This window comes from Centroberyx gerrardi, chromosome 1 (genome assembly GCF_048128805.1).
Source record: "Centroberyx gerrardi isolate f3 chromosome 1, fCenGer3.hap1.cur.20231027, whole genome shotgun sequence".
Classification (NCBI taxonomy): domain Eukaryota; kingdom Metazoa; phylum Chordata; class Actinopteri; order Beryciformes; family Berycidae; genus Centroberyx; species Centroberyx gerrardi.
The window spans coordinates 5,221,290-5,245,316 of NC_135997.1; the positions used below are offsets into that span (position 1 = coordinate 5,221,290).

General features: G+C 41.2%; 1 protein-coding gene across 1 annotated transcript; it reads right to left on the minus strand.

The window, feature by feature from the left end:
• Positions 1 to 1,462: 1,462 nt before the first annotated feature.
• Positions 1,463 to 24,013, minus strand: ttc17 (tetratricopeptide repeat domain 17). The gene is made up of 25 exons (XM_071896178.2): positions 23,840 to 24,013; positions 23,100 to 23,189; positions 22,521 to 22,690; positions 21,964 to 22,075; positions 21,309 to 21,440; positions 20,532 to 20,641; positions 20,259 to 20,406; positions 18,486 to 18,625; positions 18,052 to 18,212; positions 17,507 to 17,619; positions 15,841 to 15,993; positions 14,922 to 15,037; positions 14,526 to 14,682; positions 14,144 to 14,215; positions 13,488 to 13,712; positions 12,671 to 12,890; positions 10,704 to 10,826; positions 9,811 to 10,106; positions 9,117 to 9,270; positions 8,858 to 8,978; positions 7,417 to 7,576; positions 6,293 to 6,376; positions 4,493 to 4,612; positions 4,156 to 4,299; positions 1,463 to 2,487 (listed from the first exon to the last, which is right to left on the minus strand). Exons 1-25 carry the CDS (start codon positions 24,011 to 24,013, stop codon positions 2,356 to 2,358), a joined length of 3,627 nt encoding a protein of 1,208 aa, XP_071752279.1. The 3' UTR covers positions 1,463 to 2,355.
• Positions 24,014 to 24,027: the final 14 nt, after the last annotated feature.

The window sequence follows — 24,027 nt, forward strand, 5'->3', positions numbered from 1 at the left end:
CTGTTTTTGTAGTGATTTATGGAACATATGTTTTTCCACACCAAATTGTCTGGCCTTTTTAAATAAAGATTAATAATATTTGAATTTTACATGTCTTTTGAGCCTGTAAAAGGTTTGTTTGCATCTCTGATGTTAATAAGCACTGCAGGAAAGTACTGCATACCTGGTTTGAGTTACGATAGATTAAGAAAGTTACCAAAAATTTATTTTACATCTACATGTCAAATTCTTCAAGGACATGAATATATACCTAAAATGTAGATGGTTAATTAAACTGCTCTTTATATCTTGAATATCTTGTAATGACATTAAATGAAGAGTGTGGATGTCATGTTGTGAAGGTAATGTTTTCTGACAAAGTATCCTGAGTATTGTATTCATTTTCTAGTTTGAAGATGATGTGCTGAAAGCGCCTTTTGAGAAAGTTTCCAAATCAGTTAATTTCCCTCAAAACCCAATCTGGGTTTTGTTTTTGTGAACATACACATTTTGGGAATATTCAGTCTTTTGAAGAATTTGACCTGTGGGTGGGGAAACTAGATAGATGGCAACTTTCCCAAGCCATCATAACTGAATATATAAGTCTATTTTACTAGTGTTGAAAACCATTACAAATAGGAAAAACCTTTACATGTTTAGCATATGTTGTAATGTTCCTTGTATCAGGACTTCTGTCAATCAAGTTGAGAATGGGTCTACTATTTTGTTTGTGTTTGGATAATGGATTAGGTTTTAAAAAATCAACCACATGTAGAGGCTGGTTGTCTTTGATAAAAAGCAATGGCTGCAGGAACTCTGAATTGTGTGGAAACCACATTTCCTAAAGCACCTTTCTTAAAAATGTGAGATATGCCACTTTTGGGCACTTTATGTTTTTGATCACAAAATTACTCTTTATTTATATTTGATTTACATACTGGACTATTATTCATTATCCGTGTGTAGAGAGATTGCTTGTTAAAAGGCAGTGTGCCTAAAAATGGCAGACACTGCCACCTTTAGGCTGTGTTTTGAAATGTAATGTGAGGAGGATGCAGTGAGTTTCCAATATGTTTGACAATAGTTTTCAATCAGTGATTCATCCATTGTGAGTGTAAAGTGTTAAAAGTGAAACAGTGCAACTTGTACAGGTCAACTTAAGCTTCAAGGAGTCCAAACACCTTGCTTTTATTTCCCAAAGAGACAATGAATGGATGCATTGAAATGAGGAACTGATGAAATTATATTCACACACTGCCTTAAACACTGTACACTTAATACAGATCTCACTTTAGAGTTTTTATAGATGGTCAATGGCAAATCTTTTTCTGCCACATGATTTCCAAGTTGAGAAGCAAATGCAATAGCATATTTCACTTTATCGCTTTTCAAATGTACTTAAACTTGCTTTGAGCAAAATCAAATAGTTCATAGGTCCCACATAAATAGGAATGATATAATATAGAAAAAAAAGTGCAAAAACTGAGAATTCCAATCCATTTTATGAAGCAGACATAATAAGGGCATATAGGCTACTGTTCAATTCTACCTCCTTTAACCTCTGAGTTAAGAAGCACATCCATTACCATCTCAGCAAAAGATTTCTTAAGAAAATATAACAACCCTTTCCATTAAAACTTCAAATTAAGTTAAATTAAAATATGGCGCCATCTCCAGGCCACATCTGTCACACACGCAAGTTAACGATGACTGCAATATTGTCCTTGAGAGCACTGGAACAATATGATATACTGGTATTTCCTTTGGTTTAGATGTCACTTCCTCGCACAAAAATGCTAAAATACCTTCAAGAATGAAACTGTGAGCTATCCTTCCAGTTAGTACAGACTGAAATCAAAATAAGGCAGAAGGATGCACAATTAAAAATGAAATTTAAAAAAAGAAGAAGAATCAATTCAAGAGTCAAATGTCATGTCTTTCCCTTTCATTTTACAGGCAGTCAAGCGAACTTGGAGGAAAACTGAGTTTTACAGTCATAACTTCTTGATGGTTGCATAACAAAAGGTCCTCCCGTTTAACAGATATGTTGTGGGGCAAAATTATCTACAGCTTTACTTAGTCACTTTCCAAACCTATCCTTAAGGGTTTTAGGTCTGCATGAAAGTGAAACAAAATCAAAAAGGAATTTCCGGATTCCACTGGATATGAAACATGAATCCCCACTTGAAACAACACTCAACAGTTTCTTACACTCTGTTTCTTGTGCACAAGTTAATTGTGGTCTACAGATATGTGTATACTTGTGTGTGTGTAGGTGTATGTGTGTGTAGGTGTATGTGTGTGTGTGTGTGTGTGTGTGTATATGTATGTGTATGTGTGTGTGGGCTACTCCTGGGTTCAAAATAGTTGAGTGGTTCAGGGCTGGCGGCGCTCCCTCTTGGTAAGCAGGTAACACTGAATGGTTCTCAGTCGGTCTTTGGCGGGGGCGAACTCCGGCTGCAGCTTCAGAGTCGACTCATACCAGCGCATGGCTTTCTCAAACTCCTCCTGCCAGCAGGAACCAGAACAACCAGGTCAACAAATGGACACGTGACTATTTCACAACTATCTTAACATTACTTACTGTTGCAAAATTGGCTGCGTTTACATGCAAAGAGTAACTCAGCTATTGTCCATACTCTGGTTAAGGTCTTATTACCTTCGCCAAGGGCGTTCCTGAAAAAGAGAGCATTGCTCTCAGTGAAACTCCCCTGAATAAATAAAGGTGAAAAAAAAAATAAAAAAAAGGAGGTTATGTTTTCGGTGCCGTTTGTTTGTTTGTTTGTCTGTTAGCAGGATTACGGAAAAACTACTGGCCCGATTTTCATGAAACTTTGTGGAAGGGTGTAGCACGGGCCAAGGAAGAACCCATTAAATTTTGGAGCGGATCCGGATCCGACTCACGAACAAGCAATAATAGAACGAACCTTGGCGGAGGTCTGCGCTCTCCGAGTGCCCTTCTAGTTTGGGTTAAAGTGATGTTTAACTTTAGTAGTATCTTGGATTGTGTAGCTTCCTGGCCATGATATAACCCCAAAATTGTCAATTCTCTGTTATCTGTAACACTGATTCTTCTGACCAGATTTCAGTGTTACACTACAAACTGAAAGGTTTAATAAACATAAAGACAGTGATTCACTTAACCTCATGTGAGCGACAGTACTAGTTTTTTTTATGTATTGTCAGAATCTGCTTTGTTCGCATTTGTTTATGTGCTAAAAGTGGGATTGTGGCAGTGAATGGAGAGAGAGAAAAAAAAACAACACAATTCTCCAATCCCCTCTACCAGAGCAACAGATAACAGAGAATCGCTGATTCTGTGGTTATATCATGGCCAGGAAGCTACACAACCCGAGGTACTACCAAAGTTCAACATCACTTTAAACTGTTTACATGCAGCTTTGATACCCTGCGACTGAGTTTCCCTGTGGCCATGAATAAACCAGTTAACAGAATATTCTTGTCCACCTGAGGAGTCCCATCCAAGGATAGAACAATCCAGCAGCAAAAAAGTATGGAAAAGGTTCAGCTGCCAGCTACTCACTTTGACTGAGCAATGCTAAGGTTGCTTCTAGTACAGGGGAAAGAAGTGATCCCATTAGTAATAGTTGTAGTAAGTACTGCTGGATGCCTTGTTATGTACCCATAACGTTGTGTGAGTCTGAGTTTGACAGATAGTGAAAAGCAAAAGTAAGATGCTTCCATGCCACGGTAACTTGTTTAATATGGGAGTAAGCCAGGCGTCTTAACCGGGTTTCCCATAATCAGAGTATGAACTTAACTGGGCTATTCTAACAAAGTTATGAGGTTTACATGTGTCGACCCAAAACCCTGTTAGCTGAGTAACAGAGTTAAGAACAGAATTCTCTGTGCACGTAAGCGTAGCCATTGAAATATTCTATTTGTAGGAGTTTCTAACCAATCCTCTAAACAATTGGCTGGTTTGACATCATTACCTTTTTCCAGTCTACTTCCTCTAATGCTTTTGCACACATTTCACTTTAATAAAACTGCGCCATGTCAGATGTTTGCATTGCAAGAATAACGATGCATTTAACAAAATAATTTTGTTGAATAAGACCATGAAGACCAAACATTTATCCCAAAATCAAACTGTGCTCTGTGCTACGCCACCATATAAGACTATGAGGTTCTGGAAGCGGTTGTGTTTCTTACCATTGCTATATAGACGTTGGCGAGGGTGAAGTGGTTTACGACAAAGTGCGGAGCGATCTCTACAGCCATGCGGGCCACGGTGAGGGCGTCCTCCCACAGCCGAGCGTTCTGGAAGATGTTAGCCAGGCTGATCAGGGGCACGTCCTGGTTCAGGAAGGAGGAGAGGCGGTAACAGTGATCAAAACAAAATCATCAAATCATTATATGCAATAAGCAACAGTACATTACTATTTTAGTATCACAGTTGGAGTTGGGGATGAGATTTCAGGGTGTTGTTTTGTGATGGGAGGCAGGTTAGCTGCTGAGGTTAGTTGGGGAGGTTTGGGGGCCAACTTGCCTTCATGTGGTGCGGGGCGTAGTTGAGCGCCTGGCGCAGGCAGTCGATGGCTCTCTTGCCTTGGCCCTTCACCCTCCAGTACAGGGCAGCCATACTGGACAACACCCATGATGTCTGATTCTACAAGGTTTCAGGGTTGTGGAAAAAACAAACACAAAACAATTACTGCATATTTGGCCTAAATAACAATAATTAAAGCACAAAACATTGAAGGAACTTTTATTTAATGGGTAGAGTGTTATTAATAACAGACCTAAATGATGTTCAAACATAGAGTCTCTTTTGGTTACATCAGGTGACAGAGAACAGCAGGTATTTTTCATTTCATTCATGTCATGGAATGCAAGTTAATTTCAATCTTGAGAGATAAATTCATCAACATTACCTGACACGTTGTTGGATATATATTTTTAATTAACATTTACACTTAATTTTTTTATATTTTTGGACATATATTTGGCCTACATACAGTATGGGGAAAAGGCTGAACTTTAAGTTAATGTTTGCCTTTAGTGCAAAAGCAGTCTGTGGAAATCAGTACAGTAATCTCTACGATTCAACTGAGTGTCTCCAAGTGAGCATTCCCACGGAGATTGGCATCATATAAGCATAGTTTCATGCAGAAAAAGGAAAAAAGAAGCAGAATAAATGACTTTATAAACATGCTAGCAGCAGCACAGGTCAATAATTATTCAGTTTTCTCCATTAATGCACCAGCAAGAAGCACAGAATCACCTTCGTTAAGTGGTGAGAGATGATCAGACACTTCACAGAAGTAAGCTTATGGTAGCAGTGTTACCCAGTCAGTAAAGCCAGTAGCCTGCTGTAAGCTACTACCAACTAATTGTATGGCCCAGTAGCTTGCTGCTAACCATAACCCCAAAACCATATGATACTGTAGCTTTCCTTTTCCATCAATTAATGTTAACAACATCAACATCTTTATTAGGAAACACTGGAGGTGATTAGCCTACTGAATGTTACTGAGTGTTACAATTTTGGGTTTATCCACCTTAGTCATCTAACATTACCCTGGAGAAAATTAATGCACTGATTAAGTCTGACCAAAGTTAACACAGCAGTCTAGTTCTCAGGCGATCTAGCAGTTAGGCTGTTGCTTTTTATTCAATACTCAAAATCAATTCAAAACTCCAAGCAAAAATGAAGATAATAAAAGATTCCACATTGTAATCTTTTTTTCTTTCCAACAGACAAAGCCTTCGACCCAGTTGCATGGTCAGGTTTTGGTGTGATTTTCACTAGAGGTTAATATAGATGACATGCGACAGTCTGATGCATTATGATGTAGTTTATTTCACCCATGTACACAGCATAGCTGGCGTGTGTGAAAGCGCATTTCTCTTGGTAGAATGTTGTCATTACTTTCAGCTTTAGGTCAGTGCATTGGGTCTGGAAAACAAGTTGTTTAAAAATGTATAAATTGTTTTGAACTCTATGAGTCTCTACTCTTGTATATGTGCTACCTTTTCCCCTGCATGCAATTCACCAGTTGTTTAGTGTGTAACTCATGTAAAAATAATGAGTATTTATGTTAAATAATACAAATTAATTACTTAGTTAGGATCAATTAAAGGTGTGTGCATATGGAATTAGATATTCCAAAGATGCAATGATATTGGTAATTAGCCGTCTGGTAGATTTCTAAATCCACAGGACACTGTGTCTGGTGACTCGAAAAATTGAATCCTGGAATGTGATGTAAAAAGAGACAAACTTTAAAATGATGTCTAAGACAACAGCTGTTGAGAGACTTTTAACTGAAGATCAGATAGCCCTTACCTTCTCCAAAACCTTAGCGATGCGAGTGCCCACCTGCTCAAAAGACTGAGGGGAGAACTTATCTTTGCCAAGGTTCTGCAGGACCTGTGGGGAAGACCCATGTGAGACTGTGTGAGACATACTTCTGGGAACGCTTTTATGGCATTTCTGCTTTGTTACGTAGCATACGAGGAGAATGACAGGAGAGACTGGAGACCAAGAGAGATGCCGGACAGGCAACATACAACGCACATGCTATGCCTCTTATCCACTGCTTTATAACATACTTGACCTTTTAGCTAGTACAATGTGCTCTTGATTGCAGTGTTGCATTTACTTAATACAAAGAATCGTTCATACTTAATATACTGCTTTAAGTTTAAAGTTACAGATCATAGCATCCTATTTGTCCAATAAACTATTTACACAACTAATGTAAATAAGCTGGGGACACACAGATGATTTCCCTATAAGGGTAGGTATGGCCTGATCTGAATAGATTCAGGCATTGCTGATGATCTTGTAGTGTGAACATGTTCAAGACTCAGTAGGGCTTAGTACACTGCACATTCTTTGACTGAACCCAGGGTTAACTTGGCTCTTAAACCTCGGCTGACAAGCATTTAACATGATCTAGTCCCAAAGTGAGTTATGCCACACTTTAACCCAGGGCTAGCTAGACCCTCTCTGGAGCAGGGTTAGCCTTGATTTTTGGGGTTATACAGGCCTATCCAGAGATAAATCTTTCCCACATGAACTGGGGTTAGAATTTCTTCACATTAGTTTTCATAAAGCATTTCATAAAATGCTTAAAATACATCTTAAAAAGAGTGTAAATGCAATAATCATAAACACATCCCTGTCAGATTAATGTAAACTGGTTAGAATTCAGAATCACAAATTCTTCACATTAGTTTTTCCAATGCTCAATCAACTCATCCGTCAATCCGCTTGTGTATTATTGTTGTGACAGCTAACAGGACTTGTGTGTAGAATGTTTTTAATAACTATTGAGATAACTATTACAACTATTTTATATAACCAACACTTTTCTGTGGTTAGGCCTTCTGTGTCTTACTTCTTATGGATTAGGTATTGAATTTCACATGTAACTCTTGTAATTTATGGGCTCTGCCTCAGCCTACCTCCCGCAGTTGGCTTTCACCAGTGTAGTGGATGGCGGCGCGATTGGCCACCCCTGCCAGGTGGTCTAGGGTGTGCATACTGGCAGCGAGGTTGGCATTGCATAAAGGCTCAGCAGCTGGCTCCTGGAGTGGAGTGGCAAAGTCTATGTGCTCCGTGATGCTGAGAGGGACAGGGAGGGAAAAAAAACAAAAACAAAAAAACAATTATCTTTGTCAATAACAAAGTAAAAAATGTTCTATTAATCTATTAATATGATGATAAAACAAAACAGCCCTACTTAACATGATCATGACGATCTATTTTCAATACACCTGAATTACTTGATTGCAAAATGCATACACAAGTATGTATTAACGAGTGTAAAGTCACCCCATGTACAATATACTCATATCCTGTAAAAATCACTGATTATCACCGATGACTAATGTAGTTTTGCTGATACAGACCAGCAACACTACATTATATACCCCGTCTATATCTGTATCAGCATATACAGGGCGCCTAAACATTTTTGCTTATCAAATTCCATGACCGATATCATGACAGCCTCGCTCTGTAAATATTAAATTAAAGTATGTACATGATTTGTGTCTGTTAGTCACTGTAGGATTTTGATTAAGCCATTGTTGAACTTTGCATGTCTGTATTGACTGTGGTAGTAATCCCTGCAGGACAGCTGATGGCCCTGTTGATTATTTTAACTCTCATGTTCCTGAACCTGTGGTAAGAACCCCTGCTCTCCTGCAGATGGCGCTGATTGACTACCTGAGAATTATATACTATCAGTGACACAGCAGCCCCATATTGCTGTATAGCAACTGATGTGAGAGCTTTAAATATGCAAGTCTCTTTCTGTAGAAGAATCAATTTCATGGTGTGTAAAGCTGACAATGTATAACTACAACAGTGGTTATAGGTCTGTTTTTTCTTTTTATCTTGATAGAAATATCATTTGGGATTTATGTAATCAGATAATTATTTGGGTTATTATCCCTTCAGAGGTACCAAGATATACCAGCAGCCAAACAGCTAAACGAGTTATTAAAAAAAGATTTAAATTTCCAAGGCATTTTCAAAAACATATTTCAAATACTATTTTCCATATTTATGATGGGTTTTATTGATTTTTTAGGTTTTCCATGAATATAGGAACCCTACATACATCTTTATTCCCCGACCCACAGATTTGATTTGTAATTCAACGATTGCATGAATAATAATTTAACAATCACACATCTGAGTATTCCCAAGCTGGTAACAGCAACAGTGGTGATATTTTTTGCTGGCATTAAAATGTGTCATCACCAACTAAATTCACAGCAATATATTACTAAGAAAATCCTACATGTATCATCCTTAATGCTCTCTGGAAGTGACTGATTTGTCATAATCTAACATAAGGCAAAAATGTAAACATGATCAGGGAAGTGAGAGTCTTACTCAATGTTCTTGGCGGAAACAGCCAACCAGGTGCTAGCTACAGTGGTGAGGTCGACCCTTCGTGTCCGCTGGCACTCCTCTGGCCCAGGCCAGCCGAGACTGGTGTAGTCCCTCCAGCGACCTGCCCACAGCACAACAACCACAAAGACACCACCATCAGTCCGGTGGATGCCAGCATTTCGGGGATTCCTCTGTGCTCAAATTCCACATGATCAGTACTGGTATTCGTAAATACAATGCGGGTGGGCGTAAGCGCTACCTGAAGGGCCAGGTGACGGGATAGTTGGCCCACTGATCTCCAGGACCGAGTGGCCTCCAGGCAGCGACTCTCCATGCTGACTCTCATCAGAGCTGGTGACACCCTCTGCCCCGTCCACCTTGGCTTTCCTCACCCGCTTCACCTGGAAGGTGATCTGATGGCCGAGGGAAGAAAGCTCCATGGGTTAGGTTATACATACTGGAATGCTTAGATAAAACTAGGGATGAGAAGATATGTTTATCTCACGATTCGATTCGATACGCAATATGGGCTTCACGATTTGATACAACCATGATACGATGTAATAAATAAAGTTAAATGACAACAAAGTTTGACTGTGCAGAATTATGTTTATTTCTGAGACACAAATCTTTCTAGCGATGGTACTGGCTTGCTAGAATGTAAACAACAATTTTAAAATGTCATTATAAAGTGCAAATAATATAATTTGGATGGAGAGCTTGTGAAATTGTGATGGCAAGCCATCTCAATTGTGATTACTACAGCAGAATAAAATGTAGCTAATACTATTACACTACTATACAGCTATTCATTTTTCTGCCCCACGATACGTATTGTCACATTTTTGCATTGCGATATATTGAGTTTCGATATATCGTCCCATCCCTAGATAAAACGCTTGTTAAAAAGTTGCTGGTTAAATTTTGTGAAAAGGTAGAGCATGCGCACATACCCACTCTGCCCCCTCGTCGTCCTCGCAGTTTCCGAAGCAGGGCCCTCCACCGGCGCGGGCCCCCATGACGCGGTCGTTCTTCAGCACCCGGATGCCTCGCAGGTCCCCTCGTTTGCCTCCAACATCCAGGGCCCCTTCAAAAGCTCCCATCAGGTCCTCCTTCAGCTGCCACTCCTCCTCCCCCTCCACTCCTCCACCTCCCAGTGGGGAGGTCGCTTTAGCCGCTCCTGAGGCAGAGGGAGAGGCCCGCTGTTGGCCAGCTGCCTCACCTGAGCCATTACTGTCCAAGACAACCTCTAAAGAGTGGAGAGAAGTAAATCAGTATGGAGAGAAGTAAATCAGTATGGCGTGAAGCTTAAGGCACACCTAGCAGGACAGAACTGTTGGTCAGATACTGCGAGTCTGGTGTACTTTTTTCAAGGCAGAAAATTAAGCCCACTGACTCATATGTAGGACTCATACACTCTGAGTCTGCATGACATTTTTGACAATAAACCCAAGAAAATGCAAGATGCTGATATACCATTATGGGATATTATTTACACTCTATGGTACATCCACTCCCAAGACCCAGATGCCCACATATCAAAGGGTGTTCATGTCTACAACCTTTAAAATCCTGCAATCAGCAGGAGAGTATGCAATTATTTTGAAACCCGGTCTGCTTATGCTGAATGCGCGCCACATGTAGAACTGCACTAACACAGAAGGGTCAATGCTGGACTAGGAAATCTAGTAATCTGTTGCTGAGATTTTAATGTTGATTTTGAAGGAGTCATATTAAACCCTTTTTTTCCAATCAGTCTCTTTTTGCTACACAGTTCATTGTGAAGATTTCCTTGAGGGTTTCACATTGCCCATGGACGGTGTCACCAAAGCTTGTTGATTCTTACTCTCAAAGAGCAGAGACTCTTCCATGGTGGAAACGGGTGGAGGGTCCTGCTTCTCTTCACTGCTGCTCTCCCACTCCTCCAGCTGTATACCCAGGTCCTCCTCAGTCATGCAGGCAGCTCCCTCTGGATAAACACACACACATAAATACACTTAGACAAAATTCTTACTACAGACTTTACCATGAGGATAGTCCTGCCCTACAAATTCACTAGGTGGCATTGGGAGAAATGTTTTCATACTCTGACAGACAGTGGGCAGTGGTTTAAAGGGCAGCATGCAAGAGCAGTGCAGTTGCTTTATACTTCCCCCCAATGTGAATCCTACTAGTCAACGGGGGATTGTGGAACAATGTCTGATATGGTGCTTTTCTATAGCCATTAAAAATGCTGAGTACAGAATTGGTTTGATTGTATCGCTGCCCTTTATAGGATGAACGGATAAAACTCATAGCGGAACTGCACCCAATTCCAGCAACCAGAAAATTCAACTAAGAGGAGACTTTGTATTGGTGTTTCCATTATTAGTTGACTACCTTTATTTTTGTGTATATATCATCCTTTGCCCCAACTTCAGGTGTGTGTGTGTTTTATGAGTGCTTGTGTGTAGTCGTGTACTCAGCGTGCTTAATGGGAGCAATATTTAGCTTCGGTGAGTAAAATATAGACCCTTCTAAATTCAGCAGCAGCTATTTTCTGCAGCTTAAATTATTGAGTGGCAAAATTTCTCCACTTCAAAGCACTTTCCGCTTCACTCCCACTGATATGAATAAAGAAAAAGGTGCAGCCTCTGTTGTTCATTTCAAAAGCGCAGCCTACTACTTCTGTTTCTCACAGCCACTCTTGTTGGTTCTTCCAACACCATGGGTGGGATGCTGGGTGTCAGAAATAATGTGCCAATCCCAGTTTAGCTGGCTTGATCCAATATGGCAGTATACCATTTGCATTCAGAAAGGAACCACAAAGATGACGTCTACAACTATTTATATATACACAGTAAATATATAAATATTTTGATTGTACAATTATATAATTTCTCTAGGCAACCACTGTATATAAAATGTGTTTGCAATATACATGTTTGTTACACTTATGTAACATAAGCTAACCACAACAATTTGACTCCCTCCCTTGCCCCATATACACTTTCAGCCCTGGCTTTTAGTCAAATTGACATTGTCCATTTTCAATGGCAGTTTCCTTTCCTTTGTAGAAATCTACTTCACAGCACTTTTTCATAAACAAAGCTGTTACCCGGCTATGGATTCAGTCTCCCCAAAGCATAGGTTAGCTACATGAAATTGTGGTATACATGGCACTAACCACCACCAATGCGTGGTGGTTTTACTGATACTTATTTGTGTTCAGTACTGCAAGTGTTGCTGGAATTTCCTCTCAGGTGCTCATTTCATGCACCTTAGCAGTGGGTGAAGAATAGAACAATTTTTCAACCAAGCTAATAAGTACCAAAACCGTGAGCGGCCGTGCTTGCTTATTTGTTCCCTCATGATAATGAGGTAAATACATCATGATCATGAGAAAACAAAGTTTCATATTTTGAGATAATGAGATAATTAAGTCGTGATCTCCAACATAGTTAAAATGAGCAACCACAGTGGTCTCGGCTTCCATAAATAAGCAAGTGTGTTTACTTTATCTATCCTACAAGGGGGATTTTATTATTGTTATTATTAGTAGTAATATGTCTAACCTATTTTGGATATTCTTTAATAAACTGTCTCGTTCCCTTTACCCGCCTGAGTATTGCTGACCCCAAAGCCTGCTAGGGTTATCTACAGGAATAAGTAATTCTGATTGATGATAATTATAAGATTTCATGGATTACAGCTACCCAAATACTATGCCAAGTACTTGGCAAGCATACCACACTTTATTAAACTTAATCAATTCTAAGCAAAGACATCCCTCTCCTTTTCAATTAAATGTGTGTGCGTGTTGCAGTCACTCACGTGGGCAGGGCTGTCGGTGTGAAAGGTTGTAGAGGAAGGGGTAGAACTGCAGGCAGCGCAGCAGAGGCAGGCTGGCACGACACTGGTCACAGCCAGCGAAAGACGAGGAGGAAGAGGAGGAGGAAAGGGCCGTCTCCAGGATGTGGCGGAACAGGGCCAGAGCGCCCGTCACGTTGCCCTGGGCCAACTGCACGCTCACCAGGCTGAGCAGGGTGTGGGGCTGAGGGAACAGACACACAGGGGAACATTAGCTAAAAGGCCACTTAAGTGAAAATTGCTGCTTAGCTTTTAAGATGGCAGATAGGTGTGCTTCCTACAGCTCCCTATGATTGAAAACACTGGCATTTGTTTTTGGAGTGATGAGAGCTTTTCCCTGGCAAGAGGCATTAAAGATGGAAAAAGAAAAACATACACAGTTGTTCTAAAACTGCAAATCCAACACTCTTGTTGTTTGTGGCAACTGAGTGCAGTCACATAAACAACCTGTGGTTACTGGATTGGAATATACAACCACCAAAGATCTCACTGTTAAGAGAGAAAAAAGTTTTTAAGCGATTCTTTGAACAGGCCAGTGGAATAAAGGCTTTTTAACCCTTTTCTATGAAGAGTACCTTGGATTTTGTTTTTCTCCTTTAAATGCAGTTACCCCACACCAAAGACCACTGAAGATTTTGACATTATACGCCCAAATGTAGCGCACTCAACTCCCCTTTTCTTTTTTTATTAAAAATCAAATTTGATGGACAACCATAAGCATGTGGTGTTTATACTTTTGCACCTCTAAGATGGTAAAACCCAGCAGTATGTGTGCCTTTACCTCTGAGGCGTTGAGTGCCAGTGCGTGCTCCAGCAGTGTGTGTGCGTGGGTGGCCAAGCCATGGTGTAGCAGCAGGTTAGCAGCGTTCATGAGGGCCAGGTGGCGATGGGAAGGAGGGGCTGAGCCCAAAGCCTGGCGCAGGCACTGCAGGGCACGGCTGCCATTGCCTTTGGCTCGCCAGAATAGAGCTGCCTCATTGTGGATCTGCCAGCGGGGAGCGTTGGACTGTAGAAAAAAACAGACTTGTGTCAGCTCTAAAATGGATGGCTTAAGCTGGGTTTAGACAACTAAAACTGGAGTAATTTAGGTTAGATTGGGCATTCCACACAAGTTAACACAATTGGAGACCCAATGGTCAAAATGGCAGCTTTCATTGTTTGAGTGAGGTAGCAATCTGAGCATTGCCTTGCTTAAACTTATGGTATACCCCTAACCATGGGTGGACTTGTGTGTTGGTATCAAGCAGTTACATTAATCCATATGGAACAATAAATTACTCATCCGAGGCAGAGTATTTTTTCAATGAGTAGGATATCAAACAGCATTTGACAAAGGTTTGGCATTGTGTTATACGTGCTTAAAGACTTAATGATAGGAAATACAAGTCTGAAATTGAATGATGGGCTAGGGGAATAATGGTGGTGAGGGGCTCTTACCTGTTTCAAAGCTTGAGCTAATCTGGAGCCAATCTGCTCCAGCATCCATCCTCCACTGCGTACCTGGAGCACCTGGAAACGTGAACGAAAAAGTTTGTAGTTGGCGTTCAGCAAAAATAGCCAAAAATTAATTCTTTTTTACCGTCCACATAAACAAAAAGACAAAAACGAAAAACATTTTACATATAATTTTATTTAGTTTTACAAGTAGATGGGACAGTTTTGTCTGTTTGTAATGTTTATTTTCATTTATGTTTTAAACACTTAGTTTTTGTCTCACTTCTGGCCATTCCATAAACTTGTACCTATCTCCATCTCTTTCTCATTCAGAAACACACACAGACACTCACACACACACATAAATAAACAGGCAGACAGATACCTGGGAGGCAAAGGGGTCTGGCAGCTCCTTTCCCTCCAGGGGCCAGTCCAGTGAGGCAGGCAAGAGGGCTGGTGGTGGCTGGGGGACGGGACCACAGTCTGGCAGGGCTACAGTCTGAGGAGGACTGCTGCTCCCATAGAGGAGAGCTGCCACTGGGCTGAACACACACACACAAACACACATATTTAACTGATTATTTTTCCATGTGGTTAGTTTTAAAACATAATTCCTGAGGTATTGGCTCACGTTGTTTCAAATTGGTATTCTTTGTTTTGGTGTTGTGCTGCAGTTTTGGTTTGGTGATTATTCTGAATAAGTTTAAATGTAAGTGGTTACAGCGGTGAGACGTGCCATGTCTTTGTGCATAAACGCCTCCATCCAGCAATGCGTACTGACCTGAGGCCCTGTGTTTCAGGTGGGAGGTAGAACGTGGGCAGCAGGTGGGCGGGGGGGACACTGGGGAACTCATGGGCACAGTCAGACCTCCGAGGCCACAGCATCGTCTGGATGTCCTGAAGCCAAAACACACAAGCATACACGTGTTATTAAGTGTATGCAGGAAAGCTGAATGGAAATGGAAGAGTAGTAATATTGAATGTTCAGTTCGATATTGCAGTTAAGGTTGCAAGGTTAAGGTTTTCAAGCCTTGTTACTGAAAGCTACCATAACCATAGAATTCAATTCAATAACACCCAACACTCTCCTGACTGTAAAAGTGTTTTGATTTGCATTACCAGGAAAAGTGAGAACATATCTCAGATTATGCAACCTAATAGTGATTTGAATGTAATTCAGCAGTTGAGCACTGCTTTAGTTTCTTCTTCCAGCACAAACAACACTTTTGGAGGTAGTATCTCATGCAATACTCATGTCCCTTCGAGATACAGTATAGTACAGACTAGACTTCTCAAAGAGGCTTGCAACCAGTTCAGAATGCAGAAGCTAGACCTTTAGAACTGAACCTAGAACAGAGAGGAGAAATCATAAAACTCACATTACCTTGGCTTCTTTTTTATTTAAGAATCATTTGCAAAATTGTATTAATTACTTTTAAAGTGACAAACGGCTTAACCCATCTCATATTATAGAACTTTTAAACTCCCTATGTATAGAAGCGTAAATTTTGATCTACACACAAAGCTTTTCTTTTACTGTCCTCAAGTCCACATTAAAGACAAAAGGTGGTTTCCTTTTGTTTTTCCTTTAATATTAATTGTGTTTAAATGTGTAGTCCTAAAATAGGCACACAGGCACATACACTTTTCACCCAACACATGCAAAACACAAAACAAAAGCAGATGTAGTTCTGTCTTGCCTGTGTGTAATCCTGGTGGTTGCCCCAGAGGGCAGCAGCAGGGTCCTGGTCTCCAGACACAGAGGGGTGGAGCTGAGGGCTCGCCGCTGTCTGGTTGGAGCCATGCTCAGACACCAGGGCCACACTAGAAGCCACAGACACCTCCTCCCCAAACTATAAAAAAAGATAGAAAAATGACAGAGGAAGAGAAAAGAGCTTATATTAGGTAATTTGTCAAGAGGAAAGTGACCACAGCTTGCCTAAAACACTGGTATGGGATCTTATTTCGACTTTCCTTTGTGTTTGTTCTTCTATAAATGTCAACTGAAACCTGGACGACAAAAGCCAAGTTCTTCTCATTGCCAGTAGAAAGTTTGTCAATGTGAATATCCTTTCAGTATTTGCACCATCTACAATGTGGGACATTTAGGCCCAAACCATTCAGCCTACGCCTACAGTACACCATTACAAAATAGATGAGTGAGGGAGATAGAACAGGGAGATTTTTTTTTACATATTCTACATAGATGAGAAAGTTTTTATGTGAACACTCCAATAGAACTTTGCGCAATCACCGCAATTTCATGTTTTTATTTATTTTTTATTCACATTGGAGCTCTTTCAAAAAAGGAAAACCACTAGTGAAATCTATCATCCTCCAAGGAAAGAGGTCAAATATAAAAAAATAAAAAGATTTTAAAGTTGACATGCTGCTCCTCTTCAAATAAGAGCGACATTCATGTATTTTATCATGTTTTTTGTATCTGAGTCCGTGTGCCTATGTCTCTGTGTGTTCTATGTTTTATCTGGCTGCAAGACAAATTTCCCCTCAGGGACAATAGAGTTAAAGTTGAAGTTGATGTGAAATGGAAGTTGAAAGGTATGTCGCCATATTGCTAGTATATTGCATATTGCTATAGTGTTGAGGACAGTAGAAAGACAGAAAACAAAAGAACAAAGTAGATTAATTAAAATTACATGGTAGCATCCAACTCATGGTTACATATGGATGCACAAAGGGGACAAAGTAATAACAGAAACACAGGTGTTACAGCGATAATGATAGTTATTGTCTCAACCCCGCGGTAAGCCTCCACATACTGCAGTACAGCAGTAATGCGATGATGAAAAACCTCTCCCCTTGGGTGTTTCCCATCGTCTTTATCATCTCCTACATCATATGCCAGTCAATTTTCTTCAACCAAAGGCATCCCACCACACAATGCAATGTTGCGGAGCATGCAGCACGCGGCAGTAGGCTAATTTGGCATACTATAACAAGACATGCTTTGTAACACGTGCAATCCCAGTAGAAATCAGTGCTTTCTGGTTTTACAAATCACATGAAGAGTCTTTGGCTTTGCCCCTCTTACTACTCACTACTGATTTGCATATTCATGAATACAGAGTCCACCCACTGTAACTAAAAGACAAAATTGAGCAGTCCTCTTTCTCTACAAAAAACTAATTATACTAAAATGTGTTTTTAGTCACTCAAACCTGGTAGACTGCAAAGAAATAGTCATCTGTGAAATGATGAAAATAAGCATTTATTATCATTATTAAGGCTTTAACACTCATTCAAGCTTGCTTCTCTAACTTTTACATTACTGTGGTCTGTTGTAAGCTATTCATCATCACCCTCCTCGTAAACATCACGTCCATAAGTAAAATCTCAAAGACTCACTTGGACATAGTGGACATGTTCAAACAGATCGCCGCGGTGATAGCGCACAGGCAGGTCAAAGGGACAGAAGAGGCTGCGCTGCTGCTGGCCCAGACGACACATCTGATGGTTCCCTGAAGCACACATACATAGACACACTTCCCAGTTGAGTCACATTTCTCAAGTTTCAACTGCTTTGCCAATACTGTTCTGTTAGTCCTATCGTTATGCTGCACTCTTGTTTAAGTTAATTTATACATCACCTCACGAGAAGCACTCTGTAACTTTGAATGCAGAACACCAAAGCACACATAACTACGGTAACCCTGTCCTGCTTCCATGCTTTCTCCCCATAGCCATCTGTATTTTATCTACCACAAGACACTCTTCCCTCCTTGACCATCTGAAGGAGTCAGCAATGCTTCTGTTAGGTAACTATAGGTATATACAACCTAAATAAGTGTTAAACTGGCTTGCGAGAATACAAGCAATGCTCATGTTTGTTACAACTGTTCAAAATGCTATCTTGCCCCAGTCTGGGTACTGTGGGTGATCTGGCATCTCACCCAGCTGGGCCTCCTTGGCCATCTGGGTCTCATGGATAATGTTGCGCAGGATCTGCTCTTCTTGCAGCAGCTTGTGTTTGTCCAGCGCCTCCTGCTGGCGCAGGTAGTGGTCGTGCTGCTTCTGGTACTCCTTCAGCTCATTCAGTGTCCGCTGCAGGGACCTACAAATGAATGGAGGAAGGATAGTCACGATCATCAATATAGCACATATGCAATGTCTTCGGTATACTAGTAAGCTGGTACACCTGATCGTTTGCAGATAGTTTGGACATGTTCAGCTTTGCAACTGTCCTCAAACCATGTTGAACCTCTAACCGCTGTAATATTTTTATTTTGTGTAAAATGTGTTATAATTCAATGGATGCAACCAGAGTATTGAAAATGAGAGTGTGTATGTGTATGTTTGTGTGTGTGTTGGGAAGTTTGGCTCCTACCTGTGCTGGGCTTCAAGGCGCTGCTCCAGCTTTTGCTGACAGAGCACAGCATGCTTCCTCCTCAGGGCCTGCTCAAAGCCTGGCTGGGCCTGCAGTGCCTGCTCATAGCACAGCACTGAGTGGTTGTATTCCCCAAGCATCTGGTCAGACCAGGGAGAGAAGAAGATACACACAGACCGTGGATAGAAGAGAGGTTAGACACTGGTTTGTTTCATGCAGAAATCACATTGCAAGTAAAAAAAACTGCAAACAGACTAAAAATATGTACATAGTACTACACATTTGTATAATGCTGCAGGGACGCAAGACTAGCACGTGGGTTTTGCCTGGTAAAATTTTCCAGCAAATTGTCTCCTGGATATACTGACCAGCAGAATAAAGTTGCCTATAGTTGGATTTCACCTAATTTCTGCCAATAGAGCCCTGAAACTCAACATTAGATGAGATGACAAAAAACAGCATTAATAAAATAGCCACCAGTGTGTGTGCACATCTCCCTCCTGTAAGCTACTGTAGCAACAGCAGGCATGAAAGAACAGGAGCACGCTGTCCAATCTACCAACTGATGTTACAGTTTTCTGTCTTCCCCATCTTGAGCTTGTTCATCAGTTGAAAAAACAATGTTTCTCAGATGAAAACTAGGCTTTGTCAAAATAGGAAAAGAGCTATACAAGACTTACTTCAAGAACTCATGCGCAGAGAGGGGAGGTAAAGTTAAAAAGCCTTTATTTCAAATTAGGCATGTCTAGGGCAATAAAAACACTGACTGATTTCGACTGTGCAGGGTCTTCCTCGGGGTGTAGTTGGAGAGAAATTAGACTTCATTTCATTTTACTTCACCAACTTTCAATTAGCTAAACTATTCTTACTAACACTTGAAGATTAGCACTGGTGGATCAGGACGAGTGGACAGCCGAGAGAGCGGGGCTGCCTAAGAGACTGAAAGCATATCTCTATGTGTCAAATTCATGCTGTTCTGACATATCCCGTTGATCCTTGGAACACTTTTGTTTTCAAATAGCTTTCAATTGTTGGCTACAAAGCATTGTTAAGCATCAAGTTTCATAAGCTCTTATTTTAACATATGCACACACATATTGCTAGGCCATACTGATAAGGATGGAATTCTAACAATTTGTCAAACAGAAATCCAACCATAAATGTTGTATTTTCCTGAAAGCACAGAGGGGACTATATGTGATCTGAAAAGCATCAAATCCTCACAGTCACTTGAGAGCAAGTGAAAGAAAGTATCCTGAATAAATAAAAAAATTGCTGCAGTGGCAAAATGAAATGCTTACATCTTTGACTTTTGACAGAAGACATGACAACTAGGTGTCTGGGATGTTTGTGGTGTAACAGGGTTCCAGTGGCCTGAATTCAAGGGACTATTACAAACACTTGCAGCAGCCATCTTGGTCGGCATAACCTGGTTTCCACAAGGTTCGATAACAACAACTAACAGCCATCTTAGCTGTGCGAGAACACACTAGAAACTCAATGAAAACCTTTCATCAATACGGAAGGACTAAATGCCTGGAATGGGACAAATTCTGGTCCAGTGTTTGTTCACGATATGAAACTTATATCCACATACATTCCACAAAGCTTTGTACATATTCATTTGCAGTTTAAATGCTTATCGGTGTATATCTCAACAAAGAAATGCCTTAAGGATAATAACTGTAATATATGCCTGTTTGGTTAATCATGTAAACTGAGGTTTGAATACACAACGTTCTACTGCAACTAATTGAATTGTCTTACACTTACAGCATAAATGTTGCCTAGGGTGTAGTGGCTGGTGAAAAGATCGGAGGTAAGGTCCAGGGCAGCATGGGCTAGTATCGCAGCGTCTGCCGAGAAGTGGGCGCGGTGCAAGATGTTGGCCATGTTGACCAGGGCTACATCCTTGTGCTGCCTGTAAGAACCACACAACACATACACACGGCATGAGAAGGTGGGCACCCATGTGGCCCAGGTGCAGTCTCACCCAGGAAACAAAAGTATACTGGTGCAGTGGGCTAGTGAGCAGAGTTACAGTACCTTGGGGAGAAATGCAGAGCACGCACCACACAGTCCACTGCCCTCCGTGGCTCGTTCTTCATACGCCAGTAGAACGATGCCAAGTTATACAGCACCCAGGACGACGAGTTCTGGAACACACACACACACACACACACACACACACACACACACACACACACACACACACACACACACACAAACCTTTCAATCTGATGAAGGGACTAATTGTTTCTAAACATGTGGCAAAAGAACCAACACTCCATGCAATGGTGGATTACATTTTTGGGACATATGAAATCTTAGTCTGTATATATTTTCAAGCGTTTTTAGCTCTAAGGACCGCAATGTCGGTCAGTCGCTCTGTTCACCACTTTCGGTCACGTGGGTGAAAAAAGGGAGTTCGATTGCAGACTCTCAATCGGGAGAACGGTGTTTGATTCTCGGCAGGAGACTGTTAGTCTTGTTACACCTAAAAGTGTCTGTCAATGCAATTTTGCTGCAGTGGTCAATGTATCTCTGTCACATGCCTAATAGCGCATACTCGCTGACACTCTGAGGCCTATACTGGGGATGATAGTTGCTTCAACATTTTGGCTTCCTCAACCTGTGATAAATCCACATGACTTGCATTCAAATGTAGACACACAAACATCCCACAAATGACTTTCTGCTCCCCAAACACTGATATTTCAATGTTTTTTTTTTCTTCATGTTTTACCATTTCTATAACAACTTCCCTGAAATGTCATAATTCTGTGGAATTATGTGAGGCAGTGTGGTGGAAGCAGGCCTTACCCTTAGTAAGCCCTGATGGATGCGATGGCCCACCTCGTCAATGCTGCGACCCAGCTTATGAGAAAGCGAGCTAAAGATGGGATCCTCCTTAGAAAGCAGTGGGGAGGTAAGGTTTGCCCTCTCCTGCACACCCTGGACCAGACAGGAGAGAGAGGGGATTCACTGTATGGTTTAGGGGTGTAATCACTCCCTGTTGTGCATAAGCGCACAACTCATCAGCCATAACCCAGACGAGAGTTAAAATGCTTCCAGTCAAAAACACTTCTGCTTTTGACTGAACTCACCACAGCTAGCAGAATGTCCAAATGTTTTAAAAGCAGATAATTTAGCCACCAGCTTCTGAAGCAACCACACTTTCTGTGGCTGTGCAGCTATATACAAATAAATAATTGTGATGGACTGGTGACCCCTCAAAGTATGCTGGGATAGGCTCCAGCTCCAAGTGACCCTCAATAGGAATAAGCAGGTACAGTATGTGAATGAATGAATGAATGAATGAATGAACTGTGACAGATATGTCTGAGGAAGATTTTCCACTCTGAGTTGTCTACTGTATTTATGGATACTTGCCCATAGAAACTTGCCTGTCCAGAAAGCATTGTGATGGCTAAAGACATTGGCAAGAAGATGGTAGTATAGTTTGGCCTTTACTCACCCTGAGATGCTGGAAAGCGTGGATACTATAAGGTAGCTCAAACACTTTGGCACAGTCAGGCCTTTCTAGATCTGGGGGCAGAGGTGACCGGGAATCCACATACTCCTCAGGGCTACAATCGAAAAACATTTCACTTCAATTTAGATGACAAGAGCAGCAAAACAATCCAAAAACATTGGAATAAAACTACAGGAGTAGGTGATCCAGGAAAAAACAAAGAAAATCAAAATGCTGTGCTGTTACAGTATTGTAATCTGCTAGCAGTGCAAAATGGTTGATGACGTAAAATTAATCTGTTCACATTATGGCATGGCAGACAAAGATCTCCCATATACATTTTTGATTGGCATGTAAAATCATAACAATCTGCAAGATAAATGGCATCAATATCCGAGCAACACCCATCCACAGCAATTTGGAGAAACTGGGTGCACTCGTTTAAGGGTGCCCAGTACCCTTCAGGTCACGTTACAAGTGACACGCTGTACAAAAACACTGCAGACTTGACAAGAGCATGGGCACAACATGTTTGCTTTTCTTTTTGTTCTGCTGCTGACCTGATGTCTTTGCTCTCCAAGGAGATGTAAGTGCCGTCGTACAGGTCCAGGTCTCCCAGCGGTACCTTAGCCATGACACAGTCAGCATCCTCTTTGTAGTGTCTCTGCTCCAGCCCTGTGTCCCTGTCCTCATTCTCCTCAATGTGGATCTTCTGTGCCACCAGCTGCTTCTGCATGACAACAGCCAGAGACAGTGAATCAGTGTGGAGTGATAAGCACGTTATTTGATTGGTTACAGAAGAAGTGATATGCTGGGAATACGGTCTTTTGTCCAGTGGTAGAAAACACAAGTAAAAAGTAAAAGAGCACTTTTTTCCCATATAAGTGAGGTGCAGGTATCTCTGTTCAACACAAATTAAAATTCAAGATAAGCAATTTAACCTCCAGTGTTAGGGAGATGAAGCATTTAAGACCAATATGAGCTCCCAGATGTAAAAGACATCTGTGGCAGCCTCCTAATAACCCCTTGCTTTTCCACCCATGTTGTCAACATCAGCAGGAATTCAAGTCTTCATGGAGACCATTGTTTCCTATGATAACTTCTCTGCTCATGCCAAAATCCCAGAGTGGCACACGCACCTCCAGTTTCTTGAGGTAGTTAACGCGAGTCTCCTGTCTCATGAAGATCACAACGTCATGTGGGTGCTTCAGATTCAGCGGAGAGTCGACCTGTAACAACAACGTGTTAAGGATTGACAGACAGTACTGCAAAGCAAGTCCATGTCAAACGTCCCATGGCAATGCAGATAGATGACAAAGAAACACATTCACCCAGCTGGCTAAATCTAAACAGCTTTCAATATCAGAGTTTTATTAGGTCATGTTGTCCGCAGAAATAGCTGACACTGCCTATCCAAGTCCAATCCCAGATGTGCTTTCAAACTTAGCCAGTCAGCCCCAGCGCTTCCAATACAAACACACTCGTTGTTCTTTCAATGTGAACGTAACAGACTGCTGGCAGCTGGCACTGGATAACTTCACTGATAAGAGGTAATCAATGCTGACGCTGAATTGGGCCTGAAATATTTTGGTCATCTTGACCTCAAACACCTAATGTTAACGTCAGTGTTAGGTAGCTAGCCGGTAAAAGCTTACGGAGTTAGCTAACCAGACTACCCCTTGTTTAATGTTACGTTCACGCAATATGTCACGATACCGATGCTGACAAATGAGTCATGTTTACGTTTACCTAGGTAGCTAAAACAATGTTAACACACCATCTATCAAAAGCGTTACTCCAGGTTACCGTTAGCAAAATTAGCTTTAATAGCTAGCCAGCTAACGTTAACGTTAGCAGGTCAGTGAGTTAGCTATCATACTTGTTGTTGAATTTTTCCATCTTCCGTGACAACCCAGTGGGTAGTAGCTCCTCCGGAGTCTACTAGAAGTATGCAAAGAATGATGAAAATATTCCCCTGAAAAGAAGACGTTTTTCGCGAGACGTTGACACGATGGGGCGAAGACTCAGGACAGATCTTCCTGAGGTCCGCCATTTTTCTGTCTCCTT